Source organism: Pagrus major, chromosome 10 (assembly GCF_040436345.1).
Source record: "Pagrus major chromosome 10, Pma_NU_1.0".
Classification (NCBI taxonomy): domain Eukaryota; kingdom Metazoa; phylum Chordata; class Actinopteri; order Spariformes; family Sparidae; genus Pagrus; species Pagrus major.
This window is the reverse complement of record NC_133224.1, coordinates 16,108,584-16,129,294: the sequence shown is the minus strand read 5'-3', so window position 1 is coordinate 16,129,294 and position 20,711 is coordinate 16,108,584. Positions and strand designations below refer to the sequence as shown.

Genomic DNA, 20,711 nt, shown 5'->3' with positions numbered 1-20,711 from the left:
TCTGACGGAGAGACCTCAGTCTGTCCGTGTCGGAAATAACACCTCCAACTTCATCACGCTGAGCACGGGATCTCCTCAAGGTGGTGTACTTAGTCCATTGTTGTTTACACTGCTAACACACGACTGTGCATCCAGACACGAGGGGAACCAGATCATCAAGTTTGCGGATGAAACCACAGTGGTGGGACTCATTCATAGAAATGAGGAATCAATGTACAGAGAAGAAGTTAAACACCTAGAGGTTTGGTGCAGAGAAAATAATCTGGTGCTCAATGCGGACAAAATGAAGGAAATGATTATTGACTTCCGGAGGTCTCAGCCCGAGCACGCTCCTCTCAGCATCAGTGGCCGCACAGTGGAGAGAGTGGAGAACATCAAGTTCCTTGGAGTGCAGATCTCGCAGCACCTAAGCTGGAATAAGAACACCTCAGGGATCACGAAACAGGCCCAGCAGAGACTGTACTTCCTGAGGAAGCTGAAACAAGCCTCTCTCCCCATCAGCATCCTCAGGACCTTCTATAGTGGTGTGGTGGAGAGCGTTCTGACATATTGTATCTCGACATGGTACTCCAGCTGCAGTATGTCAGACAAAAAAGCCCTGCAGCGAATAGTTAGAGGAGCTGAGAGGGTCATCGGAGTTTTCCTCCCCTCTGTCCAAGAACTCTTCCTAAGCCGCTGCAGGAGCAGAGCACTGAACATTGTCAGGGACCCCTTCCACCCTCTCCACACATTCTTTGAACTGCTCCCATCAGGAAAACAGTTCCGGAGTCTAAAAGGTCGAACAAACAGACTAATCAACAGCTTCCTTCCACAAGCTGTTAGACTGCTGAACTGCTAATCTGGAGCATGCGCACTACTGCACTTCATGAGCCTTAGTCATAGTTTTAATTTATTATAGTAATATATTGTGTGTATTTATTGTGTTTGTGTTATGGGATCCCGGAGAAATGCAATTTCACTTTTGCTGCACTACTTTTGTAGGTAGAGCTAAATGACAATAAAGCTTTGATTTATTGATTGATTGATTGATTGATTGATTGATTGATTGATTGATGGGTTAAGCACTGTCCTAAAGTGATTTTCGGCATCCACAGATAAAAAAAAAAAAAAAAAACGGTTTTCACCGCACCACCTGATTTGATCTGAATTTAGCCAAGGAACAGATCTATGATTTCCTGTTTTATTTTGAAGTTTTGCCTTTGTGTCGTTTTTCTGTTTCCACCTGTGTCTTGTTTGTAATCAGCCCTTGTGTGTATATAGTCTGTGTGCTCTCTGATGTCTTTGTCAGTTCGTCCTGTGTTTTTCACCTGCATTATTAAAAGCTTGTTTTTTGTTCTTAACCTTGCCTGCCTCCTGGGTGTTTTTAAACCTGTTTTTACCAAACGTAACAGAACAAACTGACCAATATGGACCCAGCATACACCAACACGCAAGTAATGGATATATGGGACAATGTTTTCTCAGTTGGATAATAACTTGGATGTTGTTGAGCTGCTTAAGGCCATAACTGGTTGCGGGAAGCTCCAGGTGCAACAGAACTCTTGTCCAAAGTAGCTATGCTTGAAGAGTCTTTGTTGGACGAACTTTATTCCAATGACTCCCATACTAGAATTTGCAGGGAGCTTGTTACGCCTCAACTCTGTGCACCCAGCTCTCAGCCTGCTAGCCTCCAGTTAGCGCTAGTGTCTGCTAGCCACCAGCTAGCTAGCCTCCTATCAGCTCCAGTGTTTGTTATCCCCCCGTCAGCTCTAGTTTTTTCTAGCCTCTCGACTGCTGCAGGGCCTGCTAGTCCCCAGCCTAAGACTGTTTTCTGATTGGCGTTAAGACTGTGGAGACCTCAGACAGTCCTCAAGTGTCTCCTTTCCGGGGAACCCACCTGGCCTACAAGGGGTCTCCCTCCAGAAAGCGAGGCTCCACATCGAGTCTCCCTGACATCCAGCTCCCTGGTCTGCTCTTCTCGCTGCTGCCCAGCGTACCTGAGCCAAGTCTGCCCAGTGCACCCAAGCCAAGTCCTCCGAAAGCCCCAGCTCTGGCGTTGGGGATTCTGACCAACATCACTCCAGTTCCAGCGTGGGGGCTCCCGGCCACCAGTATTTACCTGTTGGCGCCCCAGCTGTTCCTCCACCCCGACCACCTGGTGTGCCCCTGACTTGTTCTGTCCCCTGCCCTGATCTCCTGGTCGCCCCCCGGACTGACTCTGTCCCTCCTCCAGACCCCCTCCACCAGCCCCCTTTGGACTCTTGTTGGTTTTTTTTGCTGTCCTTTGCCCCTGCCTCCTTGGCTGCATTAAGGATTATTTTGTCAGTGATTATATATGCATTTGTACTGTAAGTACAGTCATTTATTGAACTTTCTCCTTTTCTCTCACTACAGGAGTTGTCTACTCATCTCATCTCGATTAACAGTGAAGAAAGAGTCATCTTTGTGACTTTCAAAACATTTGAGGAAATTTGGAAGTTCACCACATATTACACCATAGGTACGTTTGGAATGTAGTAAAGTAGTTGTCACTTACAGTGAGTATTTCCAGTAAGGCATAATTTTAGTGAGAAAAATTCCAAAGCTCTTTGTGATGACTTTTGAATGGAACTGTCACTTTTTCATTTTTATTTACCTGTCATTGTAGTTGAGAGCTCAACTACAATGTCAGTAAATTCTATCAATTCCTCTCCTCAAGGCTTCCTGGGTCAGTGTATGGAGAATCTGTTATTTGACCAGAAGTATTGGCTCAGTTCTTTGGAGGAGGACATCGCTATTAAGGTTTCGGTTCAGGAGGACAGACTTAACCTAATCTACAATGGCATCCTCATGCAGGAAGGTAGATGTCAAAATGCAGTCTTTTAAGTTGCTGTGCCAATGAAAGGCTTACTGGGCTGCCTGACTGCGCAAAAGGAGATGCACTGTTCCTTAAAGGGTGACTCCATCAATTTAACACATTGAAGTGTGTTTACGGGTCTTGGGGAGCACTACAGCATAAGTGAAAAAGTAGCATAAAGCTTTTTGTGGCTCCAGAGGAAGCTGCATGTTATCTAATAAATTGCCTCGTGCAAAGAGCAAATAGAAAAACACAACCGCAAATCACAAACAACAACAAATCACAAAACATAACTGCAAACACAAAAACACAACCACAATAAAGAGTCTTTTGGACAACTGTCCAGCCACTATGAGTAGATTTGTTAGTGTGAGGCTAACCTCATCTCAAAAGTTTTGTTATAAAATTCTAATCTTCATTGTTCATTTAATATCTATACAACATTTTCAATTTTGCTGTATGGTTAGTAATGGTTTTTACTTGGTATGTGCAGATCATAACTTTGCTTAATGCCAAATAATTACGGTGCTACTAGTAAAAAATATGCAACTGAAAAAAATGTCCTATCTTTATCATCATTACATCTGGCTTGTTATGATGTAAAGTTAAAATAAAATACACAACATACTATATGAATTAAATTTTAAATAAATTGTCATTCAAGCTAACATTCCACATGCACACAATCTTACTCTCACTGTGTGTCCTCAGGGTCTTTGTTTGCTGTTTGTAGTACAAACCAGATGTTTGACAGCTCCACCTCTGGTGGTGACCTGTACCTGGAGCAGGGAGACATAGCCCAGTTTGAGCCTCCCTTCCTGGGCTCAGGGTGGACTGTCCTCTGCCTTGCTAATGGAGCCCGAGGCACTGCACCCAAACCTGCTCTTGAGCCAATCATCCCTTTTCATCAGTGAGTTACATCATCCATGGACTTACTTATACAAGTGATTGTGACTCATCTCACTATATTGTGACCATACAATATAAGACTGAATGTGTTATGTTCTGTGGTCATGATCCCATCTGCCCACAGATGGTTTCTCAAATCTGGTACAGAGAGCATTTTAGTTGGTGATGGGAAACCTGCCTGTGACTTCCCTCTGCAGTTTGGTAAGTGTAGTTGGGTCTATTTAAGATAGTTTCATGCAGAAAAAAATTCAGATTGTCAACATATAAAAATGAGAGACAATTATGTGAATTATGACTTTAGATACCCTATATTGATGATTTATAGAAGGTTCTTAATTCAGTGCTTACAAATGGAAAGATTTGACCTCTATAATTTACCTCTATTACAGGAAGTTGTGGGATTTATAATCATATTTTATCCTCCTATTCCTTCACCTCCGTTTAGCCAGAGGAACCTGTCTGGCCACAATGGCATATGATGCTGAGGGCCCAGATGAGCTGAGTGTGGCACCAGCTGATCACATCATCATCGAGGGACTTCTGGTGTCTTGTTTTGATTGGTTCACAGGAAGAAAGGAGTCCACAGGAGAAGTGGGTCTAGTCAAGACATGTCTAGTGAAACCATCCACTGATACTTGCAAGTGAGTGTATCACCAATGGCTTAGCCATTTTACCAAATCAACCATTAAGTTATTCTATAATTGAGTAGCCATATGAATATACTACATCTTGTTCTAATCTCTGTCATCCTTCCAGCTCAGCTGATATTTTTTTGGATGGAGAAGAATGGACATGTTTCAGTTTGCAAGAGGACAAAGTCACAAAGGAAACAACTGCCTTATTGAAGAATAAATCTCAAAATGACACTGGTCATAACTACAGACTGGGTGAGACATAAAGGACTCAGTTCATACAGAATAACACAGATTCCCCATCTCCATTTTTTCTGTTTTTATTGCGGATTGAGTTTATGGTAAATGCGTGATGTACTCTAATAAATGCATATGTCAGCTGCTTATCAAAATAAAGATCTAATTTCATGTTTTTTAGATCAAACTAAAAAAATCCCTGTAGGAATAGTGCTTAAGACAAATGAGAAAATGTCGTGTCGTGTGTACAAAAATTCAACCAAACTAAATGACAAAATATGTTGTCATTGCTCGTAAAAGCAACCCAAATAAGCATACAAATTAAATTTTGACTTAGTTACATGTATTATTGCACTAATACATCTGGAACCAAACTCCTGGAGAGGGGCTGGACTGTCCTTTTCCAAAGTTGCCCAGGGTGAGAGGTGCCAGGCAGGTGCGGGCATACTCAAAAGCGAACGTCTGGTGGAGGCCCTGGTCTGCAGGGTCTTCATCTCCCATGTCCGGAAGAATTGTATCCATTGTAGAGGCGGCCAAACATCATTAGGATTCATTGTATGGCATCATGGATTTCTGTATGAAATTTGAAACAATCAGTTTAGTAGTTGTCGAAATATCACAAAATGATTCATATGGAACCTTTGTAGTCATGGTTTAAAAAAAACACGGTTTCGGAGGCCCATAGGGGTCTATCTTAGACACGTTGATCCAACAATCTACCCCATGTACTTCCTGTAAGGTTTTGCTTTTTTGTAGAAATGTCACACTTTGCGCCTGGTCAAAAAATATCATAATTTACAAGGCTACTAGAGGTCCTTCTCAGGCAAATGCATGGCTGACACTGTCTTTTTTCTTGTGAGGGCAGCCTAAAAAAACAGTATTCAGATTTGCATTAGAACTTCGTTCTTAAAAAACGGAACCTCGTCATTCATTTCAATGAGGTGGAAACACCAATACAAAAAGGTTGAACCTAGTACGATTGATGAAGATGATGTAATTTGATTTCAGCTGAATTGTTGTGTTGATTGACAAGCTTTCAGGTGTTTTCTCATTCATTCTTGGACTTTCTGTTGTTGAATCTCAGATGTGATCAGTTACCAAGACTTTGAAAAGAACACAATGCGTAAGTTCGGTCACCTTAATGTCAAGTTTATGTTTTTTTTATTTTGTATCTAGTCTCCTCTGTATGTCAATATTATGTTTATCTCCCATTATTCTTTTGCAGTCAGCTCTTCAAGCAAATTTGATAAGCAGTCTGACCTGAAGAGAGGTATTCAGAGGATTCTTGATCAAAGAAAAGACTCAGATTCTGTTTTGACCATGAACAGGACTCTAGAGGACTCAGTCTTGGCTACAGAGGCAAAAAACCCAAGCCTTCCCAGTTTCACGGTTCACCCAGTCATAGAAGGAAACAACTACACTGAGAACTTCATTTCCCTTTTCTCTTTTTTGGAGGGACAAGATTATAAAGCAGAGTTTGGCATCTTGTACGGACTGAGTTCTGAAATCCTTACCTCCTCCACCTTCACTGGTCACTCTGAAGAGGATGAGCTGATTGCCTTCCTGGGTGTTGCTCGGGAAACAGCCAGGAAGAAACGACTCTTTTGGTCACAGACTCGTTTGTGCTTTCTGTTGGGTAAGCTCTGTGCTGGGAGGTCAAAATTCAGCCAGGCACGGGTTTACTTTGAGGAAGCCCTCAGTGTGCCGCAAGAAGGCTTCACGGACCTCAGGCTGTTGGCCAGTATCTACTCCAACCTGGCTGCCATATATCTTTTGCAGAAAAATACTGAAAGTTTCTTTGCTCTGACAGAGCGACTTGTTGCCTTGCTATTAGGAATCCCAGACTGCCTGGAAAGCCTAGAGGATAATTTTGCTCTTAAATACATCCTCAAGAAAGCTATTCTCTCTCACAACAAAATGGCAGAGGCCCAGGCTTGTCACCTATTAGTGAAGCACCACTGGACACGTGCTGAGGGTGTTCGAGCTGTTCCTTATCTTGAGAGACTACTTGTTCTTTGTGCTGAAGCTCAAAGAACTTGGAGCATCTCTCCTAGTCATGGATACGTGACCCTAGGAAGGCTATACAGTGAACTCCGACTACCCCACCTTGGTGTCAGTTCAGCCAGGAAAGCTTCTCTGCAGCCATCTGCTACATTGACTGACTGCCTTAGCAGCATGGTACTAGCTTTGAAAAGCTTCAACAGACTGTACGGGATCACAGAACAGGAAGCTGCTGTCTCACCTCAAATGGCTCCATATTTACACCAAGCCCTCAGTGCTACCCAAGTCCAAGTAGGAGAATGTGACCAATACCATGTCTTGCGCCATCAGCTGACTGTTTCTCTCTGCCAAATCTTTTGCAAGCACAGCATGGTTGGACAGGCTATCTGCCGTATGCATACTCTCATCAACAACAATCCAGTTTCACAGCAACTCGCCATTTCTGTCCCAGAAAGAAACACTGCCCTGATCTGGCTGGCATGGCTTCACATTGACAACAATGAGCCAGATGTTGCTTTGGATATCCTGGACTCGGTCCTAGCTTCCATGCCAGAACACTGCACGATCCCTCAGGAAGGTCTGTGGGTTTCTTTTTTTCTATCTTATGCATTAAAAACTAACAGTTCCAGAGAATTACATAAGTCCTGGTGCAAGAAAATATTTCCTAAAGAAACTATAAAAGAAGGAAAGGTCATTACGTCGCTGGTGCCAGACTTGATAGCTCTCAGCATTACTAGCGGTATTGTAATGGTGAATGGGCAGACCATTCCTCTATCTTTCACAGGTTATGAATCTTGGCGATGGAGACATCTGTATTTTGGTGTGTTATTTGGCTAATGTTTTCAAGGTACATCTCATTTAATTTGTATGTTAATTCAATTATTTCTTTGCATGCAAGTTTCGGTGATCCTTTTCTACATTTATAGTTATTGGAACTTCTAAATAACATAATCTAAGAGTTTTTTTTTTATTATTTTCTGATTGTCAGGTTCATTTTTTAAAATGTTTTTATACAAGTTTTTAAAACCCATAATTTCCACCTTTGTTTAGCTGTAGCTCAAGGTTAGTTTATAGCACAATTAATCATCAGAGAAGGTTTGTAAAGTTTCATTTGAAGCTAAGCACAATAGCTGTTAGTCCTGCCAATCATTGTAAAGCAGCCTAAATAAAATGAAAGAAAGAGAAGAAAAGAAAAGAAAAGAAAAGAAAAGAAAAGAAGGATCGAATAATACAAATCTTTCAACATTTTCGATGGACACTTGACTTGCAACTTTCTTTAAAATGGGAAACAGCGGCTACAGTGCTACGTTACGATAACACTTAGAGGCCACACTGCCTAAAATTCATAAACAATGATGTCATCGTCCATCATGATGTTTCTCTTTAGACATCATCATCAGCCAATTCGGCAGGCGTCGCCCAACCCTAGGGTATTAGCACAGTTTAGGTAACCTACGAACTTTAGTCTGCTATACTAACCTGAATCAGATATGCATAAGAAGCTCAAGTTCCTTATAAATGTAGCAAAACATCAGCGTTACTTGCATGCATAAAAATGATTGAATTAATTTACAAATCAAATTAAATATAGCTTAAAAACATATTAAACATTAGCTAAATGACAACACACCAAAATACAGATGCCTCCATTACCCAGACTGAAAGAAGGAAGAAATTAAAGAGTGGTCTGTCCATTCACCACTACAATAACTGCGCAGGGAGCTTTCAAGTGTGACACCAATGTGCGTTCACACGCTTCACAGTTACATAATGATCCTTCCTTCTTTTATAGTTTCCTTGAAAGGAATTTAAAAGCTATATGAAATAAAGTGATCAACTAGTCCAAGTCTTATTTGGGGAATCGGGTTTGCATTTCCACTACATCTGGATGGACTGTTGCTAATAGGCTATTAATATGTAACAGATTCCAAAATTATGATAGATTATGTTGTTTGACATGCAATTTTCACACATGATGACACAAGAGAGTCATGCCTTGTTTTTTTTATTTACTGTTGTACGATAAACGAGACTTGCAAAAAAAATAAAGGGCACTGGAAACTCCAGATCACATGTTTCTAAGCTCAAGTGCGAGTGAGTGTTTCAGCATTATTCATTTTTGCTTTGATTAGCAACTGTATTCCTACATTCTAACATACATATGCTTTGTTTGTTTTGTTCACTGACAATAGCTAGCTAGTGAACTAACTAGCAAGCAAACTAAGAATAATACTAGTGGCGAACATTGCTCTCTGTGACTTTTCTATGAATGTTAGAAAATAACTCAGTCATGTAAGTTGATTTTACAGAGCCACTTCATGGTTCAACATTAAACCAACGTTTAATGATTAGTGTTAAAATGTACTTTTATTATGCTTTTCACTAGTGCAGACTGCAGTCACATGTTATACTTGAACTGAAGACACTGGCCAACATTTTAATGATGAAAATGTATGATTGATTGAAAAACAATATGCAGTTTGAGTTGAGAGTAAAACAATAATTTAACATCAGGCTATTTCACAACTATAAAAGTAAATGTGTTTAATGTAACCCAAAGGTGTGGTCCTCAACATGCGAGGTGTGGCACTTCGATGCATGGGTGACCTCCGGAGGGCAGCAGAGAGCTATCAGGCTGCTGTTGACATCTGCCAAGAATATGAGGACATGGCAAACTGGGCTGTAGCTCAGGCTAACCAAGGTAAGATAATATATGCTTCTTAACAGATGATTCCTCCCGTGGACTTCAGAGATGACTCTGTACTTCATCTTTATGAAGGGCTGTTATGTCTGAAGGCTGGAGCTAAAGGACTAGCACAGAGTCACCTGACTGAGGCTGTGCAGCTCTTCTCTGAGCTGGATGAAGAAGGTCATGAGGCAAACTTCATCACAGTGCTGCTGAAGCTGGGACAGCACTATGTGAAGCAGCACCAGCTGCACTATGGAAAAGCATGCTACGAATGGGCCCTGCTGCTGGCTATAAATGCCAACCTGTTAGACTGTAAGTATGTTAGTCACACGCATACAGTTGTTCTGTTTTTTGCTGAAGTTGTCTTTTTAGGTTTGCTTTTCATTAACTAAATTGGGCTATCACTCATTTCCAGGCCAGCTTACTGCAACCAGACACCTTTGCAATCTGTATGGGTGTGAGATTCCAGACCAGGCCCAGTGTATTATTTACAACCAGTACCTGGTCAAGCTGCTGAGACGCACAGGAGACAGAGGACAAGAGGGAGATGCACTGAAAGCCATCAGCCAGCTCTACCTCAATCTGGGCACAGAAAGGTGTGTATGGGGGGCCGGAAAAGGTCCAATATAACTTTCACTTATGTTCTTATTTGGTCCTTTCAGAGATGGCTTTTCCAATAAAACAACAAAAACAATCTTTTTTATTTTATTATTTAGAGCAGGGTATACACAACACATCAATTATAAGCATTATAATGTGTTGAGGGGGCTTACAGCTTCTTCTGAAGTGGGAAAAATACAGTATATAAACTTGTTATTCATAGAGAAATACAATTATTTTCAATGAATTTTGTAAAAGGAAATCACCTCAGCTGTTAATTTTAAGTTTTAAATAATGAGTTAAGGTTAAGTCTAACGCTTTGTGACATAGGGCTAATGTTATTGAATATTTTTAGGGCATACCGGGCGGCTCTCGACTACACCAAGAGCAGTTTGGGCATTTTCATTGACCTGGGCTTCAGAGAGAAGGAGGCATATGGCTGGCTACAGGCCGGGAAGATCTACAACCTGCTGGACCAAACTGAACTGGTGGACCTTTATGTTCAGGTCTGACAGCAGCTGTAAAGTCATTACAACTATTTCATTTTACAGTTGCAGCAAAATCTACAAAACTTTTAAAACTCAACTGACATCTGTGTTAAGTCTGGCATTTATTGGTAGGAGATACACTAATAATAAATGTAATTCATTAATCATTGGCGATTAATAAAACACTTGTTAATGGGGCACCACCTCCGATGTTTTATCTATTTGAATAATCCGGAGGTAATTAATCAAATTCGACTAAACAAGGTTAACTTGTATCAATTCTAATCAATTTCAGATCAATTTATTCAATCTCACAAATGAAGCAGTGATTTCTACACAGTTTCCATCAGTTCTCCACATTAAAACAAACCTGCAGAGACAACGACATACGGTTAAATATGTTTATTTACTAAATAAATCAGGGTGAATAAATGAAAGGATAATTTATGCAAACAACAATGATAACAGAAAATGTGGAGACTAAATGATCAAGGTAATGAGGCTACATGGACATGAGCGGATGGTAAAGTCGCGAGCCTGGGAAGCATTCAAAGATTACGGGAGAAATTTTTGACACTAACGAGACCCTAACCGGATTTCTTATTAATAAAAGATTACTATGAATGAAAAGTAAAGAGACACCAACTCAGTAAACATGCGTGTGAATCCAGCAGTGTGCAAGGGTGCTTAGCCTACTTTGCCTGGAGATTTGGGACGTCCACCACCTTGAACCTTTCGCCGGAGTTGATGGCTTGACTGCGGGCTTGCAGTGCCGGTCCAAGAGCCGGAGGGAAGTCGCGGCTCGTCCGGTCTCCCAGTGGGTGGTTCAGGGTCGTCCAGGTGTCGGAGGGAGAGCGCGGTCCGTCCAGCACTCAGCAGGAAGGTCCCGGTCCGCTGCCCAGCGGGATGGCACCGCTTGTGAGCGTTGGAGGCAGGCCGGTCTTGGCTTGGCACAAAGTCTATCTTTCGTTGCAAACCGTTCACACGGTTTGTTGATGCAGGCAATTACTGCACGTCTTTATTAACGGTGTTGGTCGTAATAAAGGTCTTCTTCTTGCATGGAGTGGTGACTCTGAACTTTTGATTGAACTAATTAAACTTTCTTGACGAAAATAACTAGAGAATAACGCTGGCCGGGCGAGTCCTCAGTTATTACTCAATATAAGACGAATTAAGTTAAATTAACTTCTACTGAGTAAAATAGTGATACTTAACAAAAACGAAAGCACTTAAGGTCAGTGCGTCCTACTCGAAATTATAAGATTGAGGTAAAAATCGCACATGGTCAATTGTGCGGAGATTTCTGCCTAAGAGCGTGTCGCAAAAATTTAAAAAGAAGAGAGTTTGAGAGAGAGCTGTCTCTCGGTTTTGTAATCCTGATTGGTGGGCGGGCCTCCAAGGGGCGGGCCGACGATGTTCACTGTGGACCATATCATAAGTCTACACTTCACGAAACTTTAATTAAATTTAAACCAATTTAATGTTTCGAGATTGTGCTTCGCCTTTCTCAGGACCTTACCATGGCAAAATAAATGGACTTTGTCTAACAGTGAAATAATATGACCTGATTAAATTCGCTGAACATTTAAAAGAAATTAACACTGGATCAAAACATGAAAACACTTAAAGATACAGTAGAACTGATAGAATTGATCACTTATACGCATTTCTTCTAGTTCTAGCTTAATACTTGTAAACGAAAAAAACATATTAGAGACTTTTACTAGTAATCAGGAAAAACGTATTAGACAAAAGATCTCCCGACAGTCTAATCCCGTCGTACCCGGACTCACCACTGGAGGGTACTGTGGTTCCACCAAACACAAGACACATTTAAACATTAAACTTGATTTCAGTCAAATTTCACCACAGAGAAACGGGAGAAAGATCAGTTTTATGAACTTCTCTTACTGACTCTTAATTTGTTGGAATTAAGAGGGTGAGATCCTGACTTAATGGTTAATTAGAAATGGTACGAAATCTGGAGGAACACAGAGACCATTTGGGTGGAATGTCCCACAGATAGTGAGACCAGATGTGTCGTAAATAACAGACATGGGAGTATCACAATAACAAGTGGGAAAAGGTTTCCAGTGTCCTCTCACTCTAATGTGTGGATTAGAAATTAGAGAGGAAGACAGAGACATAGGTAGAGAGAAAGAGAGAGACAGAGGGGGAAAGAGCCATTAGACGTGTTACTTAATTTGCACATGTAAAGACTCTGTATTGACACCTTCTGATGACCAGTTAGTTTGTCACTCCTGATGAACAGAGAGAAGGTGACTCCATGCTCACTCAGACTGACCCGTGAGGGAAGAATTTATCTGTTTGGAGGGGAGAAAAAGTTCATTCATAGGGGTTTAGGTTGTAAATTAATTAAGAGTGTCCTCATCTGAAGTCTTTATGGTTGAAGAAAAACACTGTCCTCTCTGCCAGGAGATAAGGTGGCAGACTTTAGGGCGCCTTCTTCCTGTGAATAGTCTTCATCCAGATGAAAAGAGTTAACAACAAAAACAGGGCCTCAGTGTAATGCAGAGGCGATGGACATGTGTTCCTACACATTTTTAATTCCCCTTTCCCTTTTTAATTCTAATTCAACCTCAAACCCCACCTGTGGTCCTGATACATTTTATAATAGTTCAGAATAGTGTATATTTCCACAGCGAATGACTTGAGACTTGACTTGGACTTTGAAGTTTAAGACTCGTGACTTGACCTGACTTGGCTCGAGACAAGAGTCGATTGACTTGTCTATGTTCACTTTATGTTTTCAGTTTTAAATCTGGCTGTTGGTCTAACTAGTTAAGCTATTTTGTGATTTATTTATTTATTGGCCTTTTCTTGGCTTTATTGATAGGACAGGTGAAGAGTGACAGGAAGGATGACATGCAGCAAAGGGAAACAGGTTAGATTTGAACCCTGGGCTGCTATGGTGAGGACACAGTCTCTATAGATGGGGCACATGTTCTACCAACCAAGCTATTAGGATGCTCCAGTTAATTGATTTTTTGTTTTGATTTACCTATTGCCTTGACTAAGGACTCGACTTGGCTTGACATGACACAGTCTGTAACTTGACTAGAGTGCCCCAAGAAAAAGAATCTTGGAACAATAACTTTAGTCACACATCTGGATGTTTCAAATTAAAAGTCTTACCAGAAGGGGTGGGTGGCTCAATCCCAAAAAATCGACACTGCCAATACTCCTTTTGAAGATTGATCTAGCGTCAATTGGATCAATACTAAAGGGATTAGTTTCAGTTTTGTCCTTCTACGTTGTACCCACATATTTTTATGCCATCAAGTAGAGCTGTCTGAAAATGTTCGGTTGTCTTAAACATGTGTAAATCTTTGCCTCTTTGCTTCTCCACTGCTGTGCTATTGTCCTGTTGTGTGCAGAACTCACACGTTGTGCACGCACAGCTCAGAGTGCGAACCCTGACCACCAGTTTAATCTGACATCTGTCGGCGTGTTCGTTTGTTTGAGTGAAGACATACAATGACAGACCGTTTTACCATTTATTTAGAATTGTATCATTAACCAAAAGCATGATCATGGACCTTCTCTGTTTGACAAATCACAGTCAGCGGAGTGCTGTTACCCTGCAACCCATTGCCCAGAAAAGGATGATTATTTTCTCTTTACAATAGTAGTTATATTTTAACTGTTAAGGTGTTGTAACTTCTCATTGGTTAAAAAAGGTGGGGAGGCTGTGGTTTAGACTTAGCTCTCCCTTCGTTGGTGCACAGGCTGGTCCCAGCCTCTTGGCAACACGATTTCTCCAATCCGTGAAGACTTCACCCTGTGGAAAGACCCTCCCTCTTCCTGTCTCATACTGCACTACTTTGGGTTCCTCTAAGGCACTGTCTCATTCTGCACTACTTTGAGTTCCTCCAAGGCATGCTTGTTGTCTCACACACACAGACAAAGGCAGCTGTGTTCCTTCTCATACCCTGGCTTGTCTCTCCTATGAATTGACCCTTCATAACATGGGGTCAATGCTTATACCAAACTCATCTATCAACAGGATATGTCCAGCTCTTTAAGTAAATGATGTGAATTAGATATGGTGTTCTTCATAATATAACGGTGACACAAAAAAGCTATTATATCTCATCACACAAAGCTATTATATCTCAACACATATGGTGCTCCTCGTGATATTATGGTGACACAAAAACTATTATATATCTCTATCTGAACTGTGATGTGTGTATAAGTAGGGATGGGTATTAAGATTTTAATGGTACAACTAGAATGAACAACTGCTTTATTTTCATGTGCTCTATATAAACATTCTTGAATACTGAGCCAGCACTATTTTGAACAATTAACAATTATGGAGTTTAATGTGATCATAAATCAAATTATCAGTTATTATTAACATTTTTTAACATGTCTTAACAGCCATGTTCAACAATTCACTATTAGTGAATAAGTATCTGCAGGACAGTTTGGATGATGCTTTCACCATGTCAGGCAGAATAAAAAGCAAAACAATGATATACCTAAAACATGAAAATGGTTGAATATATTAACCTTTTTGTGTAACTGTGAAAGGTGTAGGATTCCTATATGGTTACATGTAGTCTATCACAGGCTAAAGACCTACCTATTCTGGTATTTCACCTAGGTGATTCCCAAGAGCCCAACATTTTTGTTATCTGCCATAAAAAAAGTGTCCTGGGTTTTTTTTGGTTGTTTTTTTTTGTTCTGTTCTTCTACTGATGAGCATTGTAATGAAATTGCTGTATGAGCAGTAATTCATTTTATAAGAAGATGAACAGACCTTCGCATTTGTAATTTTCTTTTGGCCAGAAAACCCTGAAAAGCTGCTCAGTTCTGTGCTGCCTTAGACAGAAAAACTAAAACCAAAATGAAAAGTTTTATGAAAATTATAAAATTGATTTATGTATTTTTTTTATTTTATGTCATTGTCAGGTAGCTCAGGATGTTGCCATGAGTACAGGAGACAACAGGTTCCTCCTAAAACTTCTGGAAGAGGCAGGAGACATTTTCTTCAATAGCTGCCAGGACCGGGACAAGGCTATCACGTTCTACAGGGTACAGTCTGAATGAAACCAGTCCATAAAAATATCTTAAGATATCTCTGATTACACCTTAGACTTACTACTTTCACCATAGCATGGCCTCATTATGGGGCATCCCTTATATTTATCTCATTTAGTTCTGATTCAGGTTCTTCCTCACGTTTTAGAAAAAACATTATCTATCATTATTATCTTTTCCTCCTGCCTGAATTTGTAGTCTTTAAGCAGTCTTTAGCTTTCATTGTTGTGCTATAACAATTCATATTATTATTGCATAATTTCCTGCGTATCTCTGTGTATTCCACTATGTAGGACCGTGCTCTGCCTATTGCAGAGAAGAGCAGCTGTGTGCATACCAGGCTGAAGTTGTGTAATAAGCTGACTGAACTAATGCTCAGTCTCAAGTTGTATGGGGAAGCTGTGGAGTTTGCTCTGACTGCACTGGACATCAGTATCACTCTAGGTATGGAAAACCTGCAACACAAAGTTCAGCTTAGAATTGTGATTCGTGGTTGTATTTGTCCTTAAATGATTCTATTTTCCCTGTTCAAAGCAAGCCATGGCTCAGTTACTGACATCCACTTGGGACATTATTCATGAAATTCTGTACACTGATCAGTATTAGACTGAACGACCTACTTTGAAGTATTAATGAATGAAGGAAGTTACGAATGAATAAAGAATGTTATGTGTCAACTGACCTTTTGTATTGCCACATCCAACTGTTTGGGAACCATAGCGGTAAAAAGGACCTTAATATGTTGTATAATATGGTTTAAATCTGTATTAGGGTCAGTGGGTTAGGCAGTGTGATTCTTTGGACAATGTCCTGCTAGGAAACCTTGGGCCCTGCCATTCATGTGGATGTTACTTTGACATGTAACACCTACCTAAACATTGTTGCAGACCAAGTACACCCCTTCATGGAAGCGGTATACCCTAATGGCAGTGGCCTCTTTCAGCAGGATAACACGCCCTGCCACACTGCAAAAATATTTCCCGATTGGTTTGAAGAACACAACAACAAATTCAAGGTGTTGATTTGGCCTCCAGATTCCCCAGATAGCAGACCAATTGAGCATCTCTGGGATGTGCTGGATATACAAGTCAGATCCATGGAGGCCCCACCTAGCAACTTATAGGACTTTAAGGATCTGCTGGTAGATACCACAGCACACCTAATTTGGCAGGTGGTTATAATGATATGACTGATCAATGTATGTTCATAATGTGGGGAGAACATCTAAATGACCTGTAAAAACAGTCAACATTGGTAAAGTTTTCAGGCCAGTAGTGGAGCTAAAAATATAAAGTTTATCCAGATGGTGGTGCTTCAAGAAAATATTAAGGGTTCAACTCTTTGCGAGCATGAATGTGCTCTACAGATTGAATGGCAATCCATAGAATAGATTATAAATATCAGTAGCACTTTACAACTTCATTGAGCAATATCATGTAATTACCAAAAGAAAACTTTGTAAAAGCTTTCTATTAACAGGTATAACTAGGTAATATTAGACTGAAATGTATGTAACAGGGTAAAATAAGGGGCAAAAATTAAGGACAATAATGGGGAAACACATTTAAAAATAGCTTCAAAACTATGTGATAGGATAGTCATATTTTTAGTAACAATATGGTAACCAGCTAACAATCAATTATTATATAAGCACAATATTTACATCATTAATAGGGTTATAACCTGATAATAATGAGGTAATTTAGGCTAATGTTTTCAGAATACTATAGGCTACTATCAGGATTATACCTTCAAATTCATCCTCCCTTTTGTTCCAAACATTTCCCTTTGTTACAAGGCAATACTGGACAAATCATGTTTAACACTGTGACTTGTTACCTGGAACATGTGTGGTAGTGTCTGTGTGATAACCATGAATCAGGGCTGCAAAATGCTGAGCTACCAGTTTCTATTTAATTTGATCTCACAAATCCAGGTGAGCATCTTAATGAACGTGTGGCTTACCACCGTCTGGCTTCTCTGTACCACTGTCTGGACCAGTATGAACTGGCTGAACACTATTACCTGAAGACCCTGACCCTCTGTCCAACACCTCTGCTGTTTGATGAGGAAACACTGTACTATGTCAGGGTGTACCAGACACTGGGGGACATGATCTTCTATGATCTGAAGGTAAGGAATTTAACTCTCGACATGAGATGGTGTTTTTTTGTTTTTTTTATGAAATTATGTTAGTTTACTACGAACACAGTTTCACACCCACTGATAACTTTAGTCAATCATATGTAGTGTCGACATTAAGTGAAATAAAGGCCCAAATACCTTTAGTTTCTCTTGACCGTCTTGAATTTTGGATCCTTGCCAGTACACATCATCATTTATTATTTCCACTTGGTATGGAGCTCTATTGGAGGCTTGTTTCAACTGGAGGAACCATCATCTGAATTTAGTTCCTCAGTCACACTTTCTGGAACCGTCAAAGTACTTTGTCTGGTGTTCGTACTTTCTGATGGCCCAGGAACTATCAGGGAGTGCAGAACGTTGCGAGTAAAAGAGAATACATAAATTGGACTTAAAGTTTCTAGTTTTGTTCCCGAGCTTAGTCCCTGTGGCTCTGTAGTAATCGAGACTAAAACTTTAGCTTGGATTTTAGCAGAGTTGAATCTCGGTTTTGCCCGTTATAACAGTCTATTGGAGAAAAAAAAGCTTATTTACAGTCTAAAGCAGAGACCACATGTGGTTGCGGATTTTTCTTTAATGATTTTGTTATCTTGAGATGAAAAATTGTTTCCTCAGACCAACAAAACAAAGGGTTATTTTCCTTGGAATGCAGTATAGCAAACAGCCACAAAAATACAGTGCTGCCAGTATACTACCACATCCTGTTTGCACTGGGGACAACGAGCCTGCGTCATGAATCAGAGGTCTGGTAAGGTCTGGCAGCTGAAGGTGGGTCATCGTTGTTTTGCAAGTACTATATGTGTTAAGTTTAGTCATGTCCCCAGTCAAAACATACAATACCCAAGTCAAGACTATGGAGTTACAAGTCAGGACCAATAAGTCTCAAGCCAAGTCCTAAATATTGTGTCTTAAAACAATTCATTCTTCTGCAAGGTCAAAGTGATTCATGACTCAAGTCTGACTTCTGTTCAAATCATGTGACCGAGAAGTCTGCACCTGTGCCCTGTGAAGTTTTCTCGTTAACAAACATTTTCGGCATATTGATGCTACAAACTATTGATCAGTGTAAAACCAATGTTTTCACCTCAGGAATGTGTATTGCCTCACCCATGTGTTTATGCACTTGTGCTTGAAACAAACATAATAGGAACCAACCTGTAAAGACATTGCCCTAGTACTAATAGAAGCCAAAAACTTCTCAAGGAACCTTTAACAAAATGACGTACTTACTGATATTCCTTCACCCCTAAAGTTGCTTCTACTGCAACATATAGCTTTTATAAAATTAACTTAATTGAGATAATATGAATTAATATAAGTAAAGAACAATTAATTAAATATAAATGAATTAAGATCTCAAAAGCAGCCGACACCTCCCTCTTAACAGTCTCTAAAATGGTCTAGTCGAATTTGTCAGTGATATCCGAGCGCATCTCGTCCATCTTGACTCTAATGTTTGCCAGTAAGGTCCTTATTAGCATCTGACGGCGACAGCGACTGTTGCTCAGGAGAGACTCAAGGCTTGGTGTGGCCTGCTTTCCCTGTGTCAGATCTGCCTCGACCAGTCAACCTAATATTTGCACTCTAACAGTATAAGTGCCTAGCTACGATTGTGCACGGTTATAGAGACCAGAGCTAGGAAAGCTACCACAAAACACGTCATCACATCCCCCCCAACCTCACTTATACTTTTTAAAGGACTGTACATTTTCATGTTATCATTACAGGACCCATTTGACGCTGCAGGCTACTACCACCTGGCTCTTGCTGCATCCATGGATCTGGGCAATAAGAGGTCTCAACTGCAGCTGTGCACCCGCCTTGCCACCATCTACCACAACTTCCTGATAGACCGGGAGCTCTCTCTCTTCTTTTACCAGAAAGCAAGAGGATTGGCTGCCGAGCTGAATGTGAGGAGGATTAACATCTCACCGGATCAGCATTACAGCTGCACCTAACATTCCAAAACCAGGGAGCATTGGGAAAGACACTTTGTGAGGAAACAGAATTTTTAATTAGCATGAATGTTCTTTTTTTTTGGTTCAGAACAATCATGTTTCATTAGAAACCTTGAAATTCAACTGATTCCAAAGGAAAAACTCTTTTTTAGACATGACTTAGAAGAGATAATGAATGTCAGGGTTCCCAGGATGTTTGTTCAAATTATCTATTGCATTGTAAAGCTGTATGTGTACACAAGTAATTGCATGTTGTTGCTCAGAAAAAAAACCAGGTAGATGTTAATGTCCTTGATGATTTCTTTTCTTTTTCCCCCAGTTTCTCTTTTAAAAGTTTTGGAAGTGTAAATATAGACCATGTCCTTAGTATTTATCCCAGTGGAAGATGACCCAGTCCCACTGTAGATATTAAAGGCTCATTCTAAGGTGATGAAAACACAAAGCTTCTTATTTCCTGTAATGATACACAAATTGAAACATAATTATGAATATTATTTTCACTTTCTGCCAATATCTGCCTGTTCTATTGACTGGACCAGAAATAAGGGGTAGAAATTCAGATTTTAACTGATCACTCATAAACACAAGAATGTTATCTGCATATAATAACATTTTATGTGTTCTGGTACTTAAGATGACAATCCATTAGTCAGTGCAACAGCTTTAAGATGCAATTTGACTCAATCAATAAAAATATTCCCAAAAGAAAATTCATGCAGTGTTCTGTAGTGTTGAGTTCAATGACTATAGTGTGTCTTGAAACAGTTTGTCAGTTGGATTTTGAGAGCCATAGGTGGGACTGTCAAGCTGTGTGCCAGACCCAAGGAGGAGTACTTACAACAATGGTGGCCACCATAGACAAAATAGATGCTACTTTTACATAGACAGCATTTCTTCTTAATTTCACCCAACATCATAGTTTGTTTTACTTCAATCGCTTGACTCTTAAAGAATTGCCATAATCAATTTATTGCCGTGGTTGTCCATCAGTGTCAGCTTACAATGATATTATGTTCAGGCAGATCAGTTGGTTCTAAGTGATTGAGTATCGAACCTCCCTCCCTAACAGAATCAGTTAGAGGCAATGTCAGACAGATGACGGAAAAAGTGTAACGAATTTGACAGTTGTTTCAAGCCTGTTGGACATAGAATTTGCAACCTGATGAGCAG

At 40.2% G+C, this 20,711-nt stretch overlaps 1 protein-coding gene across 2 annotated transcripts in view; it reads left to right on the top strand.

Moving 5' to 3' along the window:
* Positions 1 to 20,251, top strand: part of LOC141003577 (SH3 domain and tetratricopeptide repeat-containing protein 1) — a 38,372-nt gene extending 18,121 nt beyond the window's left edge. For both annotated transcript variants that reach the window (XM_073474958.1, XM_073474957.1), the window contains 16 exons: positions 2,374 to 2,479; positions 2,678 to 2,818; positions 3,527 to 3,725; positions 3,849 to 3,925; positions 4,170 to 4,365; positions 4,481 to 4,611; positions 5,678 to 5,716; positions 5,819 to 7,171; positions 9,155 to 9,295; positions 9,374 to 9,595; positions 9,699 to 9,879; positions 10,239 to 10,389; positions 15,313 to 15,435; positions 15,735 to 15,885; positions 17,378 to 17,574; positions 19,311 to 20,251. In XM_073474958.1, the coding sequence (XP_073331059.1) occupies positions 2,374 to 2,479; positions 2,678 to 2,818; positions 3,527 to 3,725; positions 3,849 to 3,925; positions 4,170 to 4,365; positions 4,481 to 4,611; positions 5,678 to 5,716; positions 5,819 to 7,171; positions 9,155 to 9,295; positions 9,374 to 9,595; positions 9,699 to 9,879; positions 10,239 to 10,389; positions 15,313 to 15,435; positions 15,735 to 15,885; positions 17,378 to 17,574; positions 19,311 to 19,541 (3,639 nt within the window). In that variant the 3' untranslated portion in view covers positions 19,542 to 20,251. The remainder of the gene's footprint in view (positions 1 to 2,373; positions 2,480 to 2,677; positions 2,819 to 3,526; positions 3,726 to 3,848; positions 3,926 to 4,169; positions 4,366 to 4,480; positions 4,612 to 5,677; positions 5,717 to 5,818; positions 7,172 to 9,154; positions 9,296 to 9,373; positions 9,596 to 9,698; positions 9,880 to 10,238; positions 10,390 to 15,312; positions 15,436 to 15,734; positions 15,886 to 17,377; positions 17,575 to 19,310) is intronic.
* Positions 20,252 to 20,711: the final 460 nt, after the last annotated feature.